The 24,891-nt window shown below is 46.6% G+C and overlaps 2 protein-coding genes across 3 annotated transcripts; one reads left to right on the top strand and one right to left on the bottom strand.

The window, feature by feature from the left end:
* Positions 1 to 856: 856 nt before the first annotated feature.
* ATP6V0E2 (ATPase H+ transporting V0 subunit e2) lies at positions 857 to 6,439 on the top strand. The gene is made up of 4 exons (XM_075258526.1): positions 857 to 1,025; positions 3,321 to 3,368; positions 4,650 to 4,769; positions 6,019 to 6,439. The coding sequence occupies exons 1-3, from the start codon at positions 922 to 924 to the stop codon at positions 4,741 to 4,743; spliced, it is 246 nt and encodes an 81-aa protein (XP_075114627.1). The 5' UTR covers positions 857 to 921; the 3' UTR covers positions 4,744 to 4,769; positions 6,019 to 6,439.
* A 2,271-nt stretch (positions 6,440 to 8,710) lies between these two features.
* Positions 8,711 to 24,862, bottom strand: ENTPD7 (ectonucleoside triphosphate diphosphohydrolase 7). Of its 2 annotated transcripts, none has more exons than XM_075288202.1 (13): positions 24,694 to 24,862; positions 23,440 to 23,557; positions 22,984 to 23,166; positions 17,206 to 17,411; positions 16,403 to 16,553; positions 16,188 to 16,291; positions 16,014 to 16,073; positions 15,784 to 15,932; positions 12,106 to 12,272; positions 11,710 to 12,034; positions 11,548 to 11,633; positions 11,208 to 11,369; positions 8,711 to 9,613 (listed from the first exon to the last, which is right to left on the bottom strand). In XM_075288202.1, exons 2-13 carry the CDS (start codon positions 23,445 to 23,447, stop codon positions 9,388 to 9,390), a joined length of 1,827 nt encoding a protein of 608 aa, XP_075144303.1. In that variant the 5' UTR covers positions 23,448 to 23,557; positions 24,694 to 24,862; the 3' UTR covers positions 8,711 to 9,387. The 2 variants fall into 2 exon arrangements, with proteins under 2 accessions (XP_075144303.1, XP_075144302.1); XM_075288201.1 differs by having other exon boundaries at positions 23,440 to 23,554.
* Positions 24,863 to 24,891: the final 29 nt, after the last annotated feature.

Raw genomic sequence — 24,891 nt, 5'->3', positions numbered from 1 at the left:
ACTATAGAGGACATGCTGGGTGTTGTAGTCAGTCAGTGCACTATAAAGGACATGCTGGGTGTTGTAGTCAGTCAGTCAGTACACTATAGAGGACATGCTGGGTGTTGTAGTCAGTCAGTCAGTACACTATAGAGGACATGCTGGGTGTTGTAGTCTGTCAGTCAGTACACTATAGAGGACATGTTGGGTGTTGTAGTCAGTCAGTCAGTACACTATAGAGGACATGCTGGGTGTTGTAGTCAGTCAGTCAGTACACTATAGAGGACATGCTGGGTGTTGTAGTCAGTCAGTCAGTACACTATAGAGGACATGCTGGGTGTTGTAGTCAGTCAGTCAGTACACTATAGAGGACATGCTGGGTGTTGTAGTCAGTCAGTCAGTACACTATAGAGGACATGCTGGGTGTTGTAGTCAGTCAGTCAGTACACTATAGAGGACATGCTGGGTGTTGTAGTCAGTCAGTCAGTACACTATAGAGGACATGCTGGGTGTTGTAGTCTGTCAGTCAGTACACTATAGAGGACATGCTGGGTGTTGTAGTCTGTCAGTACACTATAGAGGACATGCTGGGTGTTGTAGTCTGTCAGTACACTATAGAGGACATGCTGGGTGTTGTAGTCTGTCAGTCAGTACACTATAGAGGACATGCTGGGTGTTGTAGTCGCTGTCAGTCAGTCAGTACACTATAGAGGACATGCTGGGTGTTGTAGTCGCTGTCTGTCAGTCCACTATAGAGGACATGATGCTGACCACAGATGCTCGCTCTGGATTGACACTCGGCTCAGCCAATAGGATCAGTCTATGGGAGGAGCCACAGCCAATAGCAGGCGAGCATTGGCCGGAAGTGCAGGTGACTAGGGGCGGTGCTCAGTCCTGTATCTAGCGGGTACACAGCGCTCCGGGCCCGGCATCACCTCAGACATGACCGCTCACTCCTTCACCGTGCCCATGATTATCTTCACCTCCTTCTGGGGCATTATCGGTATCGCCGCCCCATGGTTCGTCCCGAAGGGCCCCAACCGAGGGTAAGACGGGCCCTGAACACACGACACCGGCCAATAAGCTGTCAGAGCTGGGCATGCGTAGACTTGTAGTCCCTCACACAGTGAATCTGTGAAACACTGTATGTGTGAATGGCGGCCGAATTCTGTTTTTGACAGAAAATGTGTTAGAGCTCATTCACACGATGCAGCTTCTTCTGTATGTGAGGGGCTGTACACTATGCCGGGGGATAGGCTCCTAGTATTAGGCTCCATGCACACAGCCGTGTATGACACAGACAGGTATAGGACCTGCTTTATATTTGGCGGCTCTTCGGTGTGTCTGGACCCATAGAAATGTAGGAGCCTGTAGTCTTATCTATATAGTTATCTATAATGTCCCCGCTATATACTGTAGTGTAGTCACTACACGCAGAGGCAGTATAGTAATATAGATAATTGTAATGCAAAGAGCCCATCCATGTGTATCACAGCTCTGACACTACAGGGCATGCTGGGAGTTGTAGTCCATCCATGTGTATCACAGCTCTGACACTACAGGGCATGCTGGGAGTTGTAGTCCATCCATGTGTATCACAGCTCTGACACTACAGGGAATGCTGGGAGTTGTAGTCCATCCATGTGTATCACAGCTCTGACACTACAGGGAATGCTGGGAGTTGTAGTCCATCCTTATGTATCACAGCTCTGACACTACAGGGCATGCTGGGAGTTGTAGTCCATCCTTATGTATCACAGCTCTGACACTACAGGGAATGCTGGGAGTTGTAGTCCATCCATGTGTATCACAGCTCCGGCACTACAGGGAATGCTGGGAGTTGTAGTCCATCCTTCTGTATCACAGCTCTGACACTACAGGGCATGCTGGGAGTTGTAGTCCATCCTTATGTATCACAGCTCTGACACTACAGGGAATGCTGGGAGTTGTAGTCCATCCATGTGTATCACAGCTCCGGCACTACAGGGCATGCTGGGAGTTGTAGTCCATCCTTCTGTATCACAGCTCTGACACTACAGGGCATGCTGGGAGTTGTAGTCCATCCTTCTGTATCACAGCTCTGACACTACAGGGCATGCTGGGAGTTGTAGCCCATCCATGTGTATCACAGCTCTGACACTACAGGGCATGCTGGGAGTTGTAGTCCATCCTTATGTATCACAGCTCTGACACTACAGGGCATGCTGGGAGTTGTAGTCCATCCTTCTGTATCACAGCTCTGACACTACAGGGAATGCTGGGAGTTGTAGTCCATCCTTCTGTATCACAGCTCTGACACTACAGGGAATGCTGGGAGTTGTAGTCCATCCTTCTGTATCACAGCTCTGACACTACAGGGCATGCTGGGAGTTGTAGTCCATCCTTATGTATCACAGCTCCGGCACTACAGGGCATGCTGGGAGTTGTAGTCCATCCTTATGTATCACAGCTCCGGCACTACAGGGCATGCTGGGAGTTGTAGTCCATCCTTATGTATCACAGCTCCGGCACTACAGGGCATGCTGGGAGTTGTAGTCCATCCTTGTGTATCACAGCTCTGACACTACAGGGCATGCTGGGAGTTGTAGTCCATCCTTATGTATCACAGCTTCGGCACTACAGGGCATGCTGGGAGTTGTAGTCCATCCTTGTGTATCACAGCTCTGGCACTACAGGGCATGCTGGGAGTTGTAGTCCATCCTTGTGTATCATTTTTTCCTCCACAGACTCTGTGACTCTCCACCACAGATGCGAGCGTAGCCTTCGTGTCAGTGGGCCCTTATAGAGACGTCACCCTCGGGGCAGTAAGAGATGTTATTGTGGGTTATTTTTCCTTGCTATTGTAGCGCTGACATATTCCATAGCCCAGTACAGGGATTGTGATTGCTAGCATCAGTCCCAGCCCCAGGACAGTTCACCGTCCCTTTTAGAGTATTGGGGTGTCTATGGGAGCTCCCCATACACTGGGATATATCCACACTCCCAAAGAGATGGCGTATAGCTAGGATATGCCCCCACCTCTAGGACCTCCACCAGCCCTGAGAATCCCGGGGTCACTGTCCTGCTCTCGCCCCCCCCCCCACACACACACACACACACTGCGCCCTTTGCTGTTGAAGGAGCCTCAGCACAGCCCTAAATCTGGTCAGTGTGGTCTGCTGCAGAGCTGGGTGACCGGGAGGACCTGCAGTGCAGATACACTATAGTTCTTAGGATGACCGGGGGTCCCTGATGTCAGACCTTTCCCCCCTTTGCATGATCCTGATATTGATAGGATAATCCACACTGCGCTGACCTGCTGAGATGAGCCTTTGTATTAACCCCTTGTTCTCCTCTTGCAGGGTCATCATCACCATGTTGGTCACTACGGCGGTGTGCTGCTATCTCTTGTAAGTATCTGCTGTAAGAAGCTGCACAAAGTGAGTGATGGGAAGTTAGTAAAACGGTCAGAGGGCATCTTCTGGGTCTGAAACTTGATCCTTCTGATATATCCACAGAGAAGCTGCTGGAAGCCATATACAAGGTATACAGAAGCAGCCCTGTTCCTGTTGAAGTGAATGAGAGCGCGGCTGCAGTTCCAGGCACCTCCAGTACATTGTACAGGTCCGTATACTTTAGTGATGGCCTTTGGAACTGCAGCCCTGCTCCCATTCCCTTGCACACACCTAGTGTATGGCTTCCAGTGGCCAAAACAGAAGATTGGGAGGAATGTCAGACCCTGACCAATCTGACACTATTGACCTATCCTGGGCATTACCTTCAGATCTTGGACAACCCCTTAAAGTGGCGCCCCTCTTGCCAGTAGGTTTTATCTAGTTTTGCATCTTAAAGGTACATTCATGACAGTAATGCTCATGGATGATCTGCAGTGGTATACAGCTGCAGCGAAGGGGATGAGAGTTTAACAAATCTTATCCACACTCTGCAGAAAGTGTTGGTGCTGAAAGGGATTTTCCAGGAGTTACATATTGATGATCTGTCCTCAACATGTGATCGATGAAGGTTTGATACCTGGGACCCTCACATATCAGCTGGTTGAAGGGACCACAGTGTTCAGGTGAACGATACAGCGTATTCACCGCATAGCGCCATATATTGATTAGTGGCCTTGCTTTGTATTACAGCTCAGTCCCATCGACGTGAATAGGACTGAGCTGGAAAGACACCACGTAACAGATGTGATATGAAGTCACCGGTCTGTGAATTGCTGCTTGTAGGTGTCGGACCCCACGTGTGAGCTCTTTAAGACCTTTAGGGATAGGTCATCAATATGTATGTCCTGGAAAACTACTTTACTGACATGTAATGTGGATTCTTACAGTAGCAAACTCACAACAAAATCCCTACGTAACCCCGCAGATTCAGCATGGAATTGCAGCAGATTCTACATTTGTTTTTATTTCTGTGCAGTGTGAACAGGGCTGAGCTGCCATACCAGGAGGTTCTTTGAATGTGGAGTGGGGCCGAAATATCTGCCCTGACACTTGCAGAGCTGTAGTGAGCATGCTCAGTTGTTTATGTACCTCTTGTGCAGTGTCCGGCTCCGTCCACTTGGCCATAGATGTGGTGGGAGTGCTCCTTTAAATCTTCTGTGTTGTATCCATTATCTTCCCCCTGCACAGTGCTATGTACAGTGTGGTGACTATACCGGTCTCTTCTCTCCCCTCTAGCTGGCTGGTGACCATCTTATCCCAAGTCAACCCACTCTTTGGGCCACAGCTGAAGAATGACACCATTTGGTACGTGCGATTCCTATGGGAATGAAGAGGCCGAAGCACCAGGCTTATAAGGTAATGTGTCAGAGATGACTGAACCAATATCTGCTCTTACATAAGACATTGTTCATACAGATTTTAAAGGGGGTTTCTGGGATTAGGATATTGAAGACCTGTTGTTTAGAATAGCTCACAAGATCAGATCAGAGAGGTCTGACTCCTGGGTCCTCCGCAGATCAGCTGTGTGAAGAGACTAAGAGAAAATCTCCTCCCGCATCCTCCACATTGGCAGAGGTTTATCCCAATTCTTTAGAACACTTCATGGCTGCAGAACAGGCCACAGTGCATTGTGTGCTATACAGCAGACACGCCATGAAAACCTTAAAGGGATAGTCTGTAGACTTGTAGTTAACTTACATTGGCTGGATAGGTTATACATACTGAAATTTCCTCAATGTTGCTGAAATTTCCCCAATGTGGGACTATTAAAGGATTATCTTATACCTGATTGGTATCTCCGGATTGATCACGTGTACAGAGAAGCTTCCGGCACTTGTACTATATACAATTTACAAAGCCCCGCCCACTGTATAGGGGCCAGGCACCTTCACTTCATCTTAGCACTTATTGAAGTCAATGGGAGCTGAGATGCAGTGATGGCGCTTGGCTGCTATATGGGGGATGGAGCTTTCTGCTTCCAGCCCAAATACTGTAGCAGGGGTAGGCAACCTTCAGCGCTCTGGCTGTTCTCCCATTACAACTCCCAGCATGCATACTCGCTCTGCTGTTCTTGGAACTCCCATGGAAGTGAATGGAGCGTGTTGGGAGTTGTAGTTTCACAGCAGCTGGAGAGCCGACGGTTGCTGACCTGTGAGGATGGGCAACGGAAGAGGCTTTATATAGCTGATTGGTCCAGGGTGGCTCTCAGCCCCCCACCAATAAGGTATTTACGTCATGTATAACTTAAGCCCAGGCAACCCCTTTAAATAGAAGTCTCTGAATAATCCCTAAAGGTATTAGAAAAACATGGCTGCTTCACCTCCCAAAACCTCCGTATTCCTTAGTGCCATTCGCTTCAGCTGAGCTGCAATACCAGACACAACCCATGCACAGTTGTGGCGCTGTTTCTGGAGAAGAAATAAAAGTAACTCTATTTTAATAATCCTGTACAGCCGCTTGCACTATTATAAGACGGGTGTTTTACATTGGAAAGCCTCAAGTTTTAGGCAAGGAATTGATTGTATTCATGCAAAACATTTGGCTACTGAGACCAGACCTGTGACTACTCTTTCCAAGCCTAATACAGAAATTTTTCTTGTCTTAGGTTTCCAGCGAATGTGTCGTCTCCTTCCTACACCCCAATATTAAATGGACCACTTGAGAGAATTTTCCGCACCCCTGTACATTTGTTGACCAAAAGCTAAATGGAAACCAAGCCGTCCAGTTCTAGGTGACCTTCCGAGTGTAAGACTGAACTGACCATGTGATTATATGTATAGTATACAGGTCCTGGACATTGGGCCTTATAGGTGGAGCATGGACCTTGTTGCCCATAGCAGCCAATCACAGCGCAGCTTGTATTTTTAGTTTGAGGTGAAAGCTGAGCTCTGATTGGTTGCTCGGCCAGTTTTTGTTCTTGCACAGTCTTTCATACTTCTCCATTGTCCGTGGCCAGGATTCCGTATTGTGTAGCTGATGTCATTGTATTTATTTTATTTATTCTATGTATTTCTGGACTGTGCAATAAATAACATGACAGAACAACGATAGCTGTGGAGATGTCGCTGTACGGCTTCATTTCACTAAAACAGTTCTGGGATTTGATGAAATCACTGACGTTTTTTAGGGAAATGACCCCACAGAGTTGTTATAACATCGTCCGTGCTTTGATCAATCCCTAGTTTCATCGTTTCCCTGCGACCTATATATGTATGACAGCGCAAAAGAAAACCAGGAGCCGAAGGACTTAGAAATGAGAGCGGGACTTTACTTTAATGCTTGGATTAATGACATCACATTTAAAGGGGGCACAGAAGAAATGTTCCCTTTCACTTAAAGGGGTTGTGTGGGATTAGACAAACATGGCTGCCTCCTTCCACACTGGTGTCCAGGATGTGTGTGACATTGTACCTTGGCTCCGTGGAAGTGAATTAGATGAGATGTAATACCACACTCCACCTGGGGCAAGGGGTGGTGCTCTGTTTGGAAAAACATCCATGTTTCTCAAATTCTTGTTAACCCCTTTAACATGGCAATGAGTGAGGCTTCACAGCATGAACATGAAATGACAGACATGGGTGCAAGTAACAATGGCTGAAGAAGCGTCACAGTCTGGAATAAACACGATTCACTGAGGGTTCACCTATCACAGCTTCTGGCAGTGGGGACAGACACCCCATGGGCTTCTCCTAATTTATGTCCATAAAGCTTATTTACAGTGTAACCAAATGTTCTGGTACAAGTTGTTCTAAGCCTGACCAGCTGATGGCGCTGCACGGTTTATTACAATGATATTCTAGTTGAGTATACTAGACAGTAGTGGCAGTGTAAGGCTACAGATAGACTAGAAAATCCCTATAGGACGTATACGCACCGCAGATTTATTGCAAATATTTTCTGGGACTGAAGACCATCCCCAAGCAACTGTCCAAATCCATGGAGAATGGAGCAGGAAGTGGACAGCGCTGTTCTCCGGGTAGTGGCTGAACTAAGTCACTGCAGCTTACCGTAATTCCTATTAAAATTATAAGGGATCTGATCTGCAGTACCTGGTCTGACCACTACACAGAACAGCGCTGTCTGCTTCCTGCTCATTTCTCATGTATTGACTGCTGGGAACAAGGAACGGTCATCAATTTCTGGCCCAGAAAGTCCCTTTATTACATTGTATAACTGTAATGTGAAACACTTTCCCTGAGTATTGATCTAGAAGGGGGCGCTCTGGGACTGCCAAACTTGCAGGCCAAGTACCCTCCCTCTATACACCATGTGGTATTTTGGTCCCTCAAAAGCAGATATGGGGGGGGAGTATGGCCACAGGGAGGACATCATGCTGTGAAATGAGCAGTTGTAAAGCAATGGCCCCTCCTGTCTACAGTCACCAGGGGCTCCTGCTCCATAGAAGGGGAATGTCCAAAGTAGATAATCGCCTTAAGGTGGAGATGAAACGTTAGACCGTGACTGATGAATGAGTGCAGTGGCGTCAGCAATGACAGCCAGCACCAGACAGTATGGTGTCCTAGGCCCTACAAGGACTAGGAAACAGGCGGCCCCTGCACCGTATAAATGGCAGAAACTCCATAGTAATCACAGTGACCTGCGACCAACAGGAGAAGTGGCTCACTATCTGCAGACTACTATAGACACAGCACAGGGACCAATGAGCCGTGAGAAGACTCCATCCTGTGAATACAGAGTTATCTAGACAACATGGCTGCCTGGACTAAGACAATGTATAAGTAGAAGATGATTCACATAATATCAGCTGCCTGCAGGATTCAGGGTTGGAATAAAACAGAATGTAAAAGATCTCACATAGAAGCCTAAAACGTGACCAGTGCTGTGCTCCAACTTGTATCTACCCCATTGACTATCTGTAGTGACTTGTATGTATAGTATCTACCTCATCATCATCCATAGTGACCGGTCACCATACCGACTTGTATATATTGTATCTATCGTGGTCAGCCCCGTACACTACACTGCTACCTGCATATTGTACCTACCCCATCACTATCCCATGTGAGTCAGAGGGACGTATAGATGGTGTAGCTTTGCATTGGTGATCCTACTAGTATATATAACTATTGTCCTCACAGCTCCCGTGTGTCTATAACCGGGTCACATGACAAGTCACCGTCTTCTTTAGCTTATAAATATGTGAGATAGCTGTAAAAGATTCAACTTCAGCTCTGAAAATGAGCCTAAAATGTGAACTACTGCTCTAGGCAGAAATAGGGGACCATATATATATATATATATATATATATATATATATATAGCGCCCATCTGTACATGGTGTACATAGGCAGCCATTAGGTGGACTGATGCAATGCTTCTTTGGAGGGGGGAAATTGCATCCGTGGCTGCTGAGCCATCATCCATTAAGACCTAGCTTATCTATGCCAACAGCTGGATGTATAGAGTGCACAAAATGGCTGCCTTCACCATATACAGGTGAGCTATACACTTACACTATGTTTTCTCTTCTGCTGAGGCTGTTATTACATATGTCACTATAGACACTTATCCTCTACCCTATGTACAGGGAATAAGTGTCTTATCAATAGAGGTCCAAATACAGTGTTCCGCATTGTTCTCTAAACCCGGGGGTCCACAAGTGCCCCCTGTGAAGAGAGTTGCGGGTCACATGCTCAGCCATTGCTTCCTTCACTACCATGTGACTGCTGGAGACTGGCAACCAGGAGAGTCCATAGCAGTGATTGGAGTAGTGTCGGAGCATGTAGACCACCATCTTTAGTCACATGGGGCGGCCAGAGAAACTTATTCTCCTGGTCAGTGAGGTCCCCGGACACCTATTCCATAGCGAGGACCCTGCTACTTTCAAGTCAATGGCTGTGACCAAACCAAAGGTCAAATGGGAAGAACCTGTCAGCAAAAAAGGAAAACATAAGAAATAGTTCCCATTAAACGCACCCCCCCCCCCCCCCCAATGCTCCATTCTGGATGAGCCCTATTTAGCAGGCTCCAGTATGACATGAGCCCCTTCCTCAAGCAATAACAAGTCCAGAGCAGAGGCCCGCGCCAGTCTCCTGTGAATACGTCTCAATCGGAGAATATACAGAATAATGGACAGTAGCACCACCAGAATACAGGCAAAGAACAGGTAGTGGTTATAGACAAAGGAGATCCGGTACCAGCTGACGTGAGCGGGGCGAGAGGTCTCCTGGCGGATATCCCTAAAAAAGAAAAGAAATTTGTGTTTAAGATGGCGACACTGCCAAGGAACAATGGCTGCACAGATGGGGGATGAGTTACTGGGATACCTATGCTCTATGGATATAAGATAGCTGATGGCCATCACATTGTATTGGACCTGAGACCCTTCCAAGTGTGAAGTAGGAAAGCACAGTGAGGCCAGGGCAGAAATGCAGACTCAAAAACTGCACCAATTTACAATCCCTGCACAGTGGATAGAATTCTAGCAGATCTCACACATTGCAGAAAAATGCATGCAGTGCAAATGCTGAGATTTCCAAGACAGTCGCTGTTATGTCATTTAGATCTACGGACACTACAGATTTTCTGTAAAAAGCGATGCAGGAAAAAACTGTAATGCGTTTCAGCCATGTTTTCCCACCGTGCTTTTTCGCGGCAGCCTACTACATGGGGCCTTATAGCCTTGAAGGAATTTTGCATCCTTTTTCACCTGGTGACCTATTCTTTAGGACAGGCCATCCATTGTAGATCTAACAGCATTGTTGGACCCCACTGAAGCAGAATCAGCAATTCCACTGCACGTGAATGAGTTACATGGCTTGCTCCCAGCTCAGGCCCATTCAAATGACGCTGGGTTCACACCTGCGTCTGGGGTCTCCGTACTATGGTTTCCGTCTTCTGCATGGCAGAAGACGGAAACCATAGATCGGGTCCGGCCGTGCGCGGCGGTGAGCGTTTTAGGTTCTCCGCCGCGAAACCGGATTTTTTTATCCGGACACAGAGTACTGCATATCCGACTCTGTGTCCGGATTATAAAACCCGGTTTCGCGGCGGAGAGCGCAAAACGCTCACTGCCGCGCACGGCCGGACATCTCTCTCACCCATTCAAATGAATGGGTGAGAGTCTCCTGCAGGCTTCCGTCTCCTGCATCTGTTTTATGCAGGAAACGGAAACCTGCAATAAGGACCGACGATGCAGATGTGAACGAGCCCTGAGCTGCAATACCAAGCACAGTTACTGTAAAGTGTTCTTCACTGCCGAGCCGTCTGCGCATGCTCACAGCCACAAGAAAAATGGCCACTTACTCAGTAAGTTGTGTAAGCGGCAACAAGAAAACGGCTATTTTCTTGTGGCCCGGGCATGCGCAGACAGGTTGAAAATTGAAACCCAGGATGAAAGAAGATGCAGGGAGAGGCCGTTCCTGAAGAAGATGTAGGCGACGCTGGAGAGTTCTCTCACAGCATTGGGACCGCCCCATTTGCACGCCGGCGAAAACCGGGATTTCTACCGAATGGCAGCCTGGAGAAGACATCTAAAGGTAGGAGAAGAATAGTCTTTCTTAAGCCTATTTCTATGTGTTAGTCAGAAAAAAAAGGGTATCCAATGATAGGATGCCTTTAATGCAGGTGCCATACCACTCCTTTAATTTCCATGGGACTGCTACAGATAGGCGAGTGTTGTACTTTGACTCTGATAGTCCTACAGCAATGAATGGAGTGACAGCTCCATTTAGACTGAGATACAAGGCACCCCTACTCTTGTAATAGGTGGGGGGGTCCCAAATCCCCATCAATGTGTTGGCAGCAACTTCTTCTCACTGACAACACATTTACCTGAGAGGCAGAAAGCGAGTTTTGTAAAGCATTGCTCCAAGAGTCCACTGCACCTCCTTGTCATACACCAGCTGGGCCGTCTTCAGGTCCGGGTAATCGTATGGGAAGTGGAAACCGTCGTGAAGAACTTTATGCATCCATGCAGACTTAAAGCACTGATACCTGGAAAACAGTAATATATGATAGGTCACATCTACCGCTACTACATACGCACTTATTTGCAGAATTTATTTAGAGTTTTGGGGAATGCTAACATCCATTGCTCAATATGTTCATATGTTTCCAGGAAGAATAACAGAGGAAAGGTACAAAAACCGCTCAACATCCTGGTAAGACTTACTTGAGTCGATGCTGGTCGGCATGAGCAGAGTACAGACCATTGTTAAAGCGTTCGCTCAATGTTGTCCAAGACATGCCGCAGTAATCCTGCGGGGTACAGAAATAGGGAACATGTATAAACGAATATAAGAAATCTGAAAGACGTCGGGTCACTGGCACATACCTTGGCAGCTTTTGAGAACTTCTCATTGTTGTACGCTCCTCCCATGCGCAGAACGTCCTCTGTACAATAGTAAAACTCCGAGAAACCGTAGAACTCGCTATTGGAGAAGTCAATGGCCGGCTGGTAGACGCCGTTCAGATAGGCCTGAGAGTCGTTAGATTTGGATAATAGCGGTTCCAGTAGCTGTCGGCAGCTGTCCCAGTTCCCTTTGCCCAACATATGGAAATCCTGGTCCTGACGCTGAATCTTGTCCTTCAGCCCAACCGGTAAACATGGGTCCGCATACGGCCTGCTGGGGTTTATCCCCGTCTGTTCTCCCAACACTCTATAGAAAAAATAGCAAGTGAGTGTACAAGAGGCAATGTTAGATCTACCTAAATACTTTGTATCTTATACCTGTTTTTGGTCATAGTCTCATTGAATACCACATCTTCATAGCGCTGTCGGGCAAAGTTCCCTCCAAAGCCCAGGAATGTTGTGACGTACACCCTGTAGACGTGCTCGCTGTGCTGCAGATCACACCCCAGGTTAAACTCAGCCAGCATCATTTTTGCAACTTCCTCCTGAAATCAGAATTAAAATTACAAAACAAATAAATACTTTACATCACTTATCCCGTAGTGATCTGTATTATACTCCAGAGCTGCGCTCACTATTCTGTTGGTACAGTCACTGTGTACATACATTACTTATCCTGTATTATACTGCAGAGCTGCGCCCACTATTCTGCTGGTACAGTCACTGTGTACATACATTACATTACTTATCCTGTATTATACTCCAGAGCTGCGCTCACTATTCTGCCGGTGCAGTCACTGTGTACATACATTACATTACTTATCCTGTATTATACTCCAGAGCTGCGCTCACTATCCTGCTGGTACAGTCACTGTGTACATACATTACTTATCCTGTATTATACTCCAGAGCTGCGCTCACTATCCTGCTGGTACAGTCACTGTGTACATACATTACATTACTTATCCTGTATTATACTCCAGAGCTGCGCTCACTATTCTGCTGGTACAGTCACTGTGTACATACATTACTTATCCTGTATTATACTCCAGAGCTGCGCTCACTATTCTGCTGGTAGAGTCACTGTGTACATACATTACATTACTTATCCTGTATTATACTCCAGAGCTGCGCTCACTATCCTGCTGGTACAGTCACTGTGTACATACATTACTTATCCTGTATTATACTCCAGAGCTGCGCTCACTATTCTGCTGGTACAGTCACTGTGTACATACATTACATTACTTATCCTGTATTATACTCCAGAGCTGTGCTCACTATTCTGCTGGTACAGTCACTGTGTACATACATTACATTACTTATCCTGTATTATACTCCAGAGCTGCGCTCACTATTCTGCCGGTGCAGTCACTGTGTACATACATTACAGTACTTATCCTGTATTATACTCCAGAGCTGCGCTCACTATCCTGCTGGTACAGTCACTGTGTACATACTTTACTTATCCTGTATTATACTCCAGAGCTGCGCTCACTATTCTGCTGGTAGAGTCACTGTGTACATACATTACATTACTTATCCTGTATTATACTCCAGAGCTGCGCTCACTATTCTGCTGGTACAGTCACTGTGTACATACATTACATTACTTATCCTGTATTATACTCCAGAGCTGCGCTCACTATTCTGCCGGTGCAGTCACTGTGTACATACATTACATTACTTATCCTGTATTATACTCCAGAGCTGCGCTCACTATCCTGCTGGTACAGTCACTGTGTACATTACATTACTTATCCTGTATTATACTCCAGAGCTGCGCTCACTATTCTGCTGGTACAGTCACTGTGTACATACATTACTTATCCTGTATTATACTCCAGAGCTGCGCTCACTATTCTGCTGGTACAGTCACTGTGTACATACATTACATTACTTATCCTGTATTATACTCCAGAGCTGCGCTCACTATTCTGCCGGTGCAGTCACTGTGTACATACATTACATTACTTATCCTGTATTATACTCCAGAGCTGCGCTCACTATTCTGCTGGTACAGTCACTGTGTACATACATTACATTACTTATCCTGTATTATACTCCAGAGCTGCGCTCACTATTCTGCCGGTGCAGTCACTGTGTACATACATTACATTACTTATCCTGTATTATACTCCAGAGCTGCGCTCACTATCCTGCTGGTACAGTCACTGTGTACATTACATTACTTATCCTGTATTATACTCCAGAGCTGCGCTCACTATTCTGCTGGTGCAGTCACTGTGTACATACATTACTTATCCTGTATTATACTCCAGAGCTGCGCTCACTATTCTGCTGGTACAGTCACTGTGTACATACATTACTTATCCTGTATTATACTCCAGAGCTGCGCTCACTATTCTGCTGGTAGAGTCACTGTGTACATACATTACATTACTTATCCTGTATTATACTCCAGAGCTGCGCTCACTATTCTGCTGGTACAGTCACTGTGTACATACATTACATTACTTATCCTGTATTATACTCCAGAGCTGCGCTCACTATCCTGCTGGTACAGTCACTGTGTACATACATTACTTATCCTGTATTATACTCCAGAGCTGCGCTCACTATTCTGCTGGTAGAGTCACTGTGTACATACATTACATTACTTATCCTGTATTATACTCCAGAGCTGCGCTCACTATTCTGCTGGTAGAGTCACTGTGTACATACATTACATTACTTATCCTGTATTATACTCCAGAGCTGCGCTCACTATTCTGCTGGTGCAGTCACTGTGTACATACATTACATTACTTATCCTGTATTATACTCCAGAGCTGCGCTCACTATTCTGCTGGTACAGTCACTGTGTACATACATTACATTACTTATCCTGTATTATACTCCAGAGCTGCGCTCACTATCCTGCTGGTACAGTCACTGTGTACATACATTACTTATCCTGTATTATACTCCAGAGCTGCGCTCACTATTCTGCTGGTAGAGTCACTGTGTACATACATTACATTACTTATCCTGTATTATACTCCAGAGCTGCGCTCACTATTCTGCTGGTAGAGTCACTGTGTACATACATTACATTACTAATCCTGTATTATACTCCAGAGCTGCGCTCACTATTCTGCTGGTGCAGTCACTGTGTACATACATTACATTACTTATCCTGTATTATACTCCAGAGCTGCGCTCACTATTCTGCTGGTACAGTCACTGTGTACATACATTACATTACTTATCCTGTATTATACTCCAGAGCTGCGCTCACTATTCTGCTGGTGCAGTCACTGTGTACATACATTACATTACTTATCCTGTAATATACTCCAGAGCTGTGCTCACTATTCTGCTGGTACAGTCACTGTGTACATACATTACATTACTTATCCTGTATTATACTCCAGAGCTGCGCTCACTATTCTGCTGGTGCAGTCACTGTGTACATACATTACATTACTTATCCTGTATTATACTCCAGAGCTGCGCTCACTATTCTGCTGGTACAGTCACTGTGTACATACATTACATTACTTATCCTGTATTATACTCCAGAGCTGCGCTCACTATTCTGCTGGTGCAGTCACTGTGTACATACATTACATTACTTATCCTGTAATATACTCCAGAGCTGTGCTCACTATTCTGCTGGTACAGTCACTGTGTACATACATTACATTACTTATCCTGTACTGATCCTGCGTTACATCCTGTATTATATTCCAGAGCTGCGCTCACTATTCTGCTGGTACAGTCACTGTGTACATACATTACATTACTTATCCTGTATTATACTCCAGAGCTGCGCTCACTATTCTGCTAGTACAGTCAGTGTACATACATTACATTACTTATCCTGTATTATACTCCAGAGCTGCGCTCACTATTCTGCTGGTGCAGTCACTGTGTACATACATTACTTATCCTGTATTATACTCCAGAGCTGCGCTCACTATTCTGCTGGTACAGTCACTGTGTACATACATTACATTACTTATCCTGTATTATACTCCAGAGCTGCGCTCACTATTCTGATGAATGATTACAGATCTTATCCTATGGATTTGATACAGCCCCTATACTTACATGCTCTGTAGAGGGGAAGGTCATGGTTTTCGGAACCTCATAAGCGATCTGCAGTGAGCCGCCACCCATATCAATAATGCCCACTGTTCTCTTGCGGATAATGGCGTCTTCCTGGGCACCTATAGTCACCGCAACCACCGCATCCTCCTCTACAGAGCAAGAAAAACAGAATTAAATGAAACGTTTCTCTTGGATGGGCTGCAAGACTTTATTTGTGAATCTTCACTCACCATCTACAACATGGTCGAATCGTCCAAGCACAAAATTAATACTGATCCATGCGTAGACACCTGGAGGGGGAAATCACATGTAAGATAGATAGATAGGAGATAGATAGATAGATAGATAGATAGGATAGATAGGAGATAGATCAATCGATTGATCTGAATGAATCTTTTTAATACCTTCTTGTTTTCCTGAGATGACCTCTGCATGAGCCTCTGAGAAAAGAAAGTCAAAATCCTGGGGGATGTCCCTCACCAGATCCTGGAGGATCGCCGTCTGCTGACTGACCAGAACACAAAGTCACTGATTTATTCCAAGATGCAACGTTTCAGTTCACAGGTATATATATATGTATATATATGACATAGTATGGCAGAGAATATAAAACTCTCACCTCTCGGGCAGGACCCTCATCCCCGCAGTGCACAGGATGTACAGAGGAGTCTCCTTGTGTTTAGTTTTTGGGATGTACGATGCCGCGTAAGATAAGAGAGGCTTCATGTAGTCACTTGCTCTTTCTGGTGTGGTGGCCATTGTAGAGATACCTATAGAAATAGAAGGCGTGTAAAAGGCTGCATGGATGATGTAGTAACACTGACGTGATCACACAAAAAGGGCACATTATTCTTTGCAATACTACTAAATAGTCACTAGAGGGCAGCACAATCCCATATATACTGTGTGTGTGTATATATATATATATATATATATATATATATATATATATATATATATATTTATTTATATAAGACGCTGATCATTTATTGTAGAAACTTCCTATTCCTGGCAAGTGCATCAACTTGTGTGTAATATATGGTATCCAGTTGCTGAAAAATGTATTACTACAGGCCTCAGCCGCCACTGCAGCACACTATAATACAGGCCTCAGTCAATTCAGACTGTCTTTAATAGAAAGGATGAGGGTATTTCATGCTAATTAATGAATTGTATGACCTATATAAATGCACTTGATCTGCGGCCTTGTAGTAGTGAAGGAACTCCAAGACAACTCCTAAACCCAACAGCTATGTCCAATATTTAGGAAGGTGACAATCTAGGAGACCTCCAGATGTGTAACAGTCAGTGGATTGTAGTTAGTTATATTCTGGTTTCTAAAAGAGGTCTGTATGTGGAGCCTGTGACAGATGAGTGGGACTGTCAGACTACAGACTATGGCAGATAACACACTGTATGTACCTGGTTTGATCTTCTTCACCACAGGTTTGCTGCTGTGATCCCTCATCTGCTTAATATCCAGGAGGTCATGTGGATTGCCGTTGTGTGGCGGCCAGAAGTACACGAACACCCGCGAGCCGCTGCTGCCGCAGTCAATGACAATCCCATAATTTAGCTTGGTGTTTTCTATGTCTGTGGCTTCCAAATCCTCAATCTGATCCAGATATCTACAAGAGAAGGACAGGTCACATGGAGGGGGTAGGAGAACCATTACTGGAACCAACTAATCGACTTGGTGCAGGATAGTACAGTGGCCAAACCAGCAGTGACCCTAACCTATCTGCAGGGCTGGGGTGATATGCTGGGTCTGGTGACAGTAACCTATGTATCTGCAGGACTGGGGTGATATGCTGGTTCTGGTGACCCTAACCTATCTATCTGCAAGACTGGGGTGATATGCTGGGTCTGGTGACAGTAACCTATCTATCTGCAGGGCTGGGGTGATATGCTGGTTCTGGTGACAGTAACCTATCTATCTGCAGGGCTGGGGTGATATGCTGGGTCTGGTGACAGTAACCTATCTATCTGCAGGGCTAGGGTGATATGCTGGGTCTGGTGACACTAACCTATCTATCTGCAGGGCTAGGGTGATATGCTGGTTCTGGTGACCCTAACCTATCTATCTGCAAGACTGGGGTGATATGCTGGGTCTGGTGACAGTAACCTATCTATCTGCAGGGCTGGGGTGATATGCTGGTTCTGGTGACAGTAACCTATCTATCTGCAGGGCTGGGGTGATATGCTGGGTCTGGTGACAGTAACCTATCTATCTGCAGGGCTGGGGTGATATGCTGGTTCTGGTGACAGTAACCTATCTATCTGCAGGGCTGGGGTGATATGCTGGGTCTGGTGACAGTAACCTATCTATCTGCAGGGCTGGGGTGATATGCTGGTTCTGGTGACAGTAACCTATCTATCTGCAGGGCTGGGGTGATATGCTGGTTCTGGTGACAGTAACCTATCTATCTGCAGGGCTGGGGTGATATGCTGGTTCTGGTGACAGTAACCTATCTATCTGCAGGACCGGGGTGATATGCTGGGTCTGGTGACAGTAACCTATCTATCTGCAGGACCGGGGTGATATGCTGGGTCTGGTGACAGTAACCTATCTATCTGCAGGGCCGGGGTGATATGCTGGGTCTGGTGACACTAACCTATCTATCTGCAGGGCCGGGGTGATATGCTGGGTCTGGTGACACTAACCTATCTATCTGCAGGGCTGGGGTGATATGCTGGGTCTGGTGACACTAACCTATCTATCTGCAGGACTGGGGTGATATGCTGGTTCTGGTGACACTAACCTATCTATCTGCAGGGCTGGGGTGATATGCTGGGTCTGGTGACAGTAACCTATCTATCTGCAGGGCTGGGGTGATATGCTGGGGTCTGGTGATAGTAACCTATCTATCTGAAATACAGCACTTCATTATAACATCCTTCCTGTCTCTTCCCACTTCTGCAAACTTGATTTTCCAGACTACCCAACAATTATACCCCAAAAATTTCAGATTTTTCAGCAGTTGTCAACCATGACAGGCGCTGTGCATCAGGACGGACAAGACATGGCACTCAATACACCTATAGATATACTAAAGGAAGATACTTTGTGAGAAGACGATACGACTAATCTGATTCCGCCTTCTGTCCTGGGAGGTGATTGTATAGATCGGCTAATGGCCCTAATGCACACGAATCCTATTGACAAGGCCTCAAACACCCCTGTGAGGATCCTAATAGGAGGGATTAGATTCTGCTTACATCTACACGGTGTCTGTCTGCTGCTACAAGCTCATCTATTATATGAAATCATCTCGCTGCAAACAGGGACGCTCGGATTTGCTTAGTGAGCAGAAATTAAAATGGAGCCCCTGGTTAACCGAGTCATGGCGGAGAGATAATAGACTACAAGGCCCATTAGGATAAACATAACATTGTTAGGATTCCGCAGGAGCATCATGTTCCCGACCAGTATCAGTGCCCGCTGTCTGGGGACCTGCGCCCATTGTACAAGCATCCCGGGGTGACCGTACTCAGATTGACCGTCCTGAGACCTAACTGGTAAGTAAAACCTCAATCAGGTTACCTTGTAACAGAACTTGTTCCTGCGAGCGGAAAATCAGACCGCAGCGCTGGGAAGTGATGGAATTATCCCCGGGCCCATCTGGTGTGTGATGGCGCGCGCCACTCCTGTTACTAGAGCTGTGGTTACATCATGTCTCGGCTTCCTTTGCGGTGCGCTCCTTCCTAATCCCTTTGTTAGAGGCGCTCGTCATTAACACCCCTTTACCGGTTAATGAGGGAATTAACACGTCTGGAAATGTGGCCTGAATACGGCAGATATCTGCGCCTCCCCCTACAGCCGGGGGTTAAAGGTATTCTCTAATATCTGAGCTTTTAATCCATCTTTTCTAGGATGAGCGCCAAGTGTTTGGCTTCCATCTCGGGGCGGCTGATGCTTCCAATGGTTTTGTGATCCTGTAAGTATCGTAGTCCGGTGATGACAGAGGTGCAGAGCGGGTTACAATTGTCACAAGTGACCGTACTCTGTGGACGCAACGTTTAACCTCTTCAGGACCACACAACAGTCTGGGTTTTTTCCATCTTATTCAGTGATCATATAGGGGTTCGCAAGGTGACCAAATTAAAAAGCTTATCCAGGAACAGTAACAACTTACTTTCTCTGGGGTTCGATTTGGATCAAATTTCTGAGCTGGTTCCAATGCCTGGTCACTAGACCAGAACCAGCACCCAAGTTTATTCCCCCCCCATAATATAGTACAGTTAATAGTAGTGGACATGGGAGAGGAGGGAGAAGCAGAAGCGTATCAGCAAATTCATGGTCCCTAATGCAAAATCTGTAATAGGGCCCCTACCTACCTTGTGTCATTTAGAATAGTGGCATATGTTATATGGCAAAGGGACCTTTGGGACCCCCTAGTGGTCCAGGGTCCAGTAGTGACTGCTAATGCTGCACCCGGGGAAGAAATAGAGCAATTCAGGGGCCGGGTGCTGGTCCTGATCACATGACCCAAGGTCAAATACCAGCCCAAAAACCTGAGGTCTGCCCCAAATAGAATCCTTTAGGATGTAAGTGCTGACCTACTCCCCGGAGAACTAAGATACAGAAAGTGTAACATGGCGGCTTTCTATCAGCTTGTGCCCTGGCCTAAATCACATCCTCTGCAGTGACAGGTGCACATGAAGCACAAGAGTAATCCTCATAGTGATCAGATATTCCCCACAGATCCCATCACACCACATCCCTCTTTGATGTCTGCACCAGGATATGACCCCGATTACTGCTTTCCCCAAATTACTGTAGAAAAAGAGGAAAGATGTCTAATGAGCGAACAAACTCCGACAAAGTCATTACCAAAAGTCTTTAATCATCTGCAAAGTTTTCAGGCCCCCGGACGGCAGCTGCTGAGCTGGGAATCACTCGGCATATGGGACTTCATAGCTACGTCTGACCCTGGAGACAGCTGTGAGGAGGCAGTGGGAGCGGCGGCACCTGGCAGGAGGGGTCCTGGCACCGCTCATTACACTGCAGGACGGTGTATCAGTATGTAATAGGGCCAAAGTGTAGGCTACTGTAATACTATATGTAATGCTACCACTGTATAGAAGAGGTGGGGGGGAGGGGGCAGAGACTGATGGCGGGGGAATAGAGAATTTATTGCACTTTTGTTACATTCTGACAATCCCTTTAAAGTTAAAGAGATTTTCCATAAATATTTACCACCTATTCACAGGATAGCGGGATAAGTGTCTGATTACGGGAATAGGATCCCCAATGTAAATGGCGCACTGCTGTGGTCACGCATCTACAGAATGGCTCCATTACCATCCTTGTGCCCAGTGGATGGCCGGGGTCCTCAGACCCCCAGTCATCATACAATCCTCACCTATACTATTGGTTGTGGGAAAACACCATCAGATAGGCGGCTCTCCTACCCCAGTACTGAGAACTTATAGGGTGACGTCAGAGTTGGTAAATTCATTGTGGATTTGTGCAAGAAACATTTGCATAGAATACAATATCAAGCGGAGACGAAGTTACAAAACTCATTCACATGCGATGGCCGTGTCCCCTGGGGGAATACAAGCATCGTGCATTTACAGATCCGCAGCACGCTCACACTGTGGCAGATTTATTGCACCGTTTTCCATGTAGCAAGGATGAAATCTTTGCAGTCTATCCATGGCATGATCTGCACACAACACACGGGATTTGTACCTAAGTTTGTGGCAGCCTCCCCTAAAAGCTCCTCAATATGAGAAATAGGGAGGCGGAAAAGTTAGATTCATACTATTTATAGTTTAAGGAACCTTCATAAAAATGATTATATTTGTGGCTACAAATCTACCCTAAGGGACACACACAACAGTAAATAAATGTTGTCAATGCATTAGATCTGCAACACTTCCCGTTCTTACCCCTTTGGTAGAAGTATCATGTATACTCTCACTACGGTAATGGTAAAGGCTACAGAAGGCAGCGAGGACCAGAACCGGCTGTGACGGGTAAGTGCCCTGGGATTATTGGGGGGCTGTGCAGGGGGGATAGACGATGAACAGGCTGTGATATTTCTTTTACAGGTGACTTTCACCCCACCCCTCCTAGGCTCCATATACCTGCAGGACGGATAATGTCACAGAATTGTACCAGATGTCACCAGGAGCGCACCGGACACCGCAGCGAGTCCCAAAAGAGGTAACGGAAGGAGAGTAGGAATATGTATGACCTCCTGCACAGCCCGTCTTAGGCATATAGTCTTATATAGCAGAACTTTCACTCTGCTCTCATGGGCGCTACATCCAGAATATTGCACCTAGACTAATGAGCCTGGTATCACCTGACAGATATTTTGGCTGCAATAAGGTTCCTAAAATCTCAGTTATATCACAGCCACAGGACGCGTTTAAAGTCACAAAGTATTAAAGGGGTTTCCCAGGCTCAATTGTCTGAGCTGGAAGGTTCCCCTAAGGGAGAATAAAGTGCCTGACCTTCTCTATAGTATTGTCACTGCTTAGTCTGTTCCCTGGGGCTGGTACTCCGTCCTCTTTGCCTTTGTTTAGACATAATGATTATCTGACATAGTGAAACGTTACGTAACTTTCTAATTTACATTCCACAATGTCAAAATCTCTGCTTGCTGTCAGTGACTAGAACTATTCTTAGTCTTGCTTAAACCCAATGGACAAAGATGAAGAAATCGCTGCAGGGATCACAGGCCGCCCTTTCCAAGTAAGTGGCTGACTACTGTAATATGTGGATCCACAGTAAAAGGGGGAGGGGGAGTCGTCAACCAAGACCCCCACAGATCAGCTGTACGGAGACAACATGACTCATGGTAATGCTTACGTTCTGGGAGTCGTGCTGCTCATAAAGGGTAGCAGCAGGTGTAGGTACTGCCGCACTGTCCAATAGACTTCAATGGGACAGCGATGCAGCACCAAAACCCAACACTCCAATTTATCCGGGATCCCTCTAAATCTAATATTGATGTTTAACAAGAACATCATGGCTTTTACAGAGCAAAACTCCCAGCTGATCAGTTTCTTACCATCAATTTTGGATTCTGTACCTCAGTCATCTATATATATATATATAGTCCCGGGGGACAGGACAGCAGCTGCTTGTGCCATCAGGAGTTAAACTATTAGGTCAAGTCTTGTATATGGTTAAAAAAAATCCGTTCACAATCGTCTGACACACAAAACTAAGATTTTACCAACCTCCTAAATTGCCGGTCGCGGGCAGCCCTGCCTCTCCAGATTGTCGGGTCTACCACAGCCACCAGAATGAGCAGGAAGAGAACTAGAAAAATCACCAGAAGGGCGACTCGCTGGCGGGAAAACTGCGTGACCGAGGGCAGGCTGCAGTGCCAGGACACGGGAAACAAGCAAGAGAAACTAATCCTGGAAGACAGAGAAGAAAAGAATACGTTACACAGGTAAAGATCTTATATTCATCTCAGACACACTAGAATGCTCAGCATGTCCTGAAGGCTTGTAGAGCATGCTGGGAGTTGTAGTTTCACCACATCTATAAAGATCAATGGTCTAAGGTGATGTACGCGAGTAGAGAAGAGTGTGCCAGGCAGATATTCCCCACAGATGGGGGGCGCTACCCTTGGCTAGAGCTCTGCACCCTCTTTACTCCCCTAAACCACCCGAATGGATTTCAGTTACCTGGCCATAGGATCCTAGTCAGCTGCTCCTCAGGTCTGCAGTCCACATGTCACCTCTTACACAATCTGCCGCAGGAAAGTGGAGTCACGTATACAAGCATTGCCACCACCGCCGCCTGCTGAGAAGTACACGAGAGTCACACCTGGGACACGGCCATCACTTCGCTCAGCCTTCCTTGTGCTACATGAGAAAAGTGACGTGACATATGTGCTGAACATTAACCTGCCAGATAACACGCCACTGACACGCTGGCCAGAGATAACAATGGAACCGCCACCTGTGACCAGCAGGACTGATACTGAGCCTCAGGGAAGTGCAAGGCAAATAGTCAAGTCCATGTGTCACATGACTGTTAATTGATCACTAATACTGGGGTGCTGGTTATTTATGGGGTACACACGGTAAGATATCATTTCATATACAGAAGGATCTGTTGAGCAGTCACCTGGCGGCATCCAGAGCCATTATACATAGTGGTCACATGACCACTATGCAGACAGAAGACATTACTGGAGGTCCCGCAGGTCAATCTGCTATTACTAGTAGTCAAAGGAGTGCCCCTTAAATCATCTCCATATAAAGTGCAGACGTAGAAGAGCCTCCAGGTACTAGTGCTCCCTAGGGCTCCTCTGAAGGGGGATGGGGCACTTGTACCTCAGGGTTCCTGTTGGGGATATGTATCCCTGGGCTCCTATTTGGGGGAAGAGCACTCCTGTTGCAGGGCTCCTATGATGGTGAATGGGCATGTACTCCCTAGGGCTTCTATGGTGGGTGGAGGGGCACATGTCTCAGGATCCCTATGGGTGTGGAGGAGTTATTGAGGCGTCAGAGGTTCCTATGATGGGGATGGAGGGGTACCTGAACATCAGGGCTCCTATAAGGGGAGTACCTACACCTCAAGGATCCTATGAGGGGGGTGGAGGAGTACCTGCACCTCAGGGCTCCTATAAGGGGGGGGGGCTACACCTCAAGGATCCTATGAGGGGGGTGGAGGAGTACCTGTACCTCAGGGCTCCTATAAGGGGGGGGGGGGCTACACCTCAAGGATCCTATGAGGGGGGTGGAGGGGTACCTGCACCTAAAGGATCCTATGAGGGGGGGACCTTAACTTTAGGGCTCCCATGGGGGGGGAGCACCAGATTTGGGATTTTGGGGCCAATTACACATGCAGTTACTCTTAGATACTTGTATGACATTGACTATACTATAGCAGTGCATCTTGGGACTTGTAGTTCCACACCTAGTGTACCCTACCTATCTATGTCTCCTGCTCTTCGTGTGTCCGGTGTCTTCTCACTTCCATTCAGTATAAGGCTCGGATTCCCTCCGCCTCACTGCCAGGACATTAGCGCCCCCTCCTCACACCACGACACACAGATTATGCCCACACAGCCATCTACAAAAATGTCCCCCTCACCCGGAAGTAGGATGCCGGCGTTATCTCTGTTACCA

This window comes from Leptodactylus fuscus, chromosome 10 (genome assembly GCF_031893055.1).
Source record: "Leptodactylus fuscus isolate aLepFus1 chromosome 10, aLepFus1.hap2, whole genome shotgun sequence".
Lineage (NCBI taxonomy): Eukaryota > Metazoa > Chordata > Amphibia > Anura > Leptodactylidae > Leptodactylus > Leptodactylus fuscus.
Note: the sequence above shows the minus strand (reverse complement) of the source record. Positions and strands in the feature narration are given on the sequence as shown.

Excerpts from the sequence above, each read along its gene's own strand:
- ENTPD7 (XM_075288202.1), bottom strand. Across the intron at positions 16,292-16,402 it reads ATGAGGGTCCTGCCCGAGAG|TCAGCAGACGGCGATCCTCC; the intron begins GTGAGAGTTTTA and ends TGTTCTGGTCAG. Across the intron at positions 12,273-15,783 it reads CCTTCCCCTCTACAGAGCAT|GAGGAAGTTGCAAAAATGAT; the intron begins GTAAGTATAGGG and ends TTCTGATTTCAG.
- ATP6V0E2 (XM_075258526.1), top strand. The coding sequence starts at position 922 with ATGACCGCTCACTCCTTCACCGTGCCCATGATTATCTTCACCTCCTTC. Across the intron at positions 1,026-3,320 it reads CCGAAGGGCCCCAACCGAGG|GGTCATCATCACCATGTTGG; the intron begins GTAAGACGGGCC and ends CTCCTCTTGCAG. Across the intron at positions 3,369-4,649 it reads GCGGTGTGCTGCTATCTCTT|CTGGCTGGTGACCATCTTAT; the intron begins GTAAGTATCTGC and ends TCTCCCCTCTAG.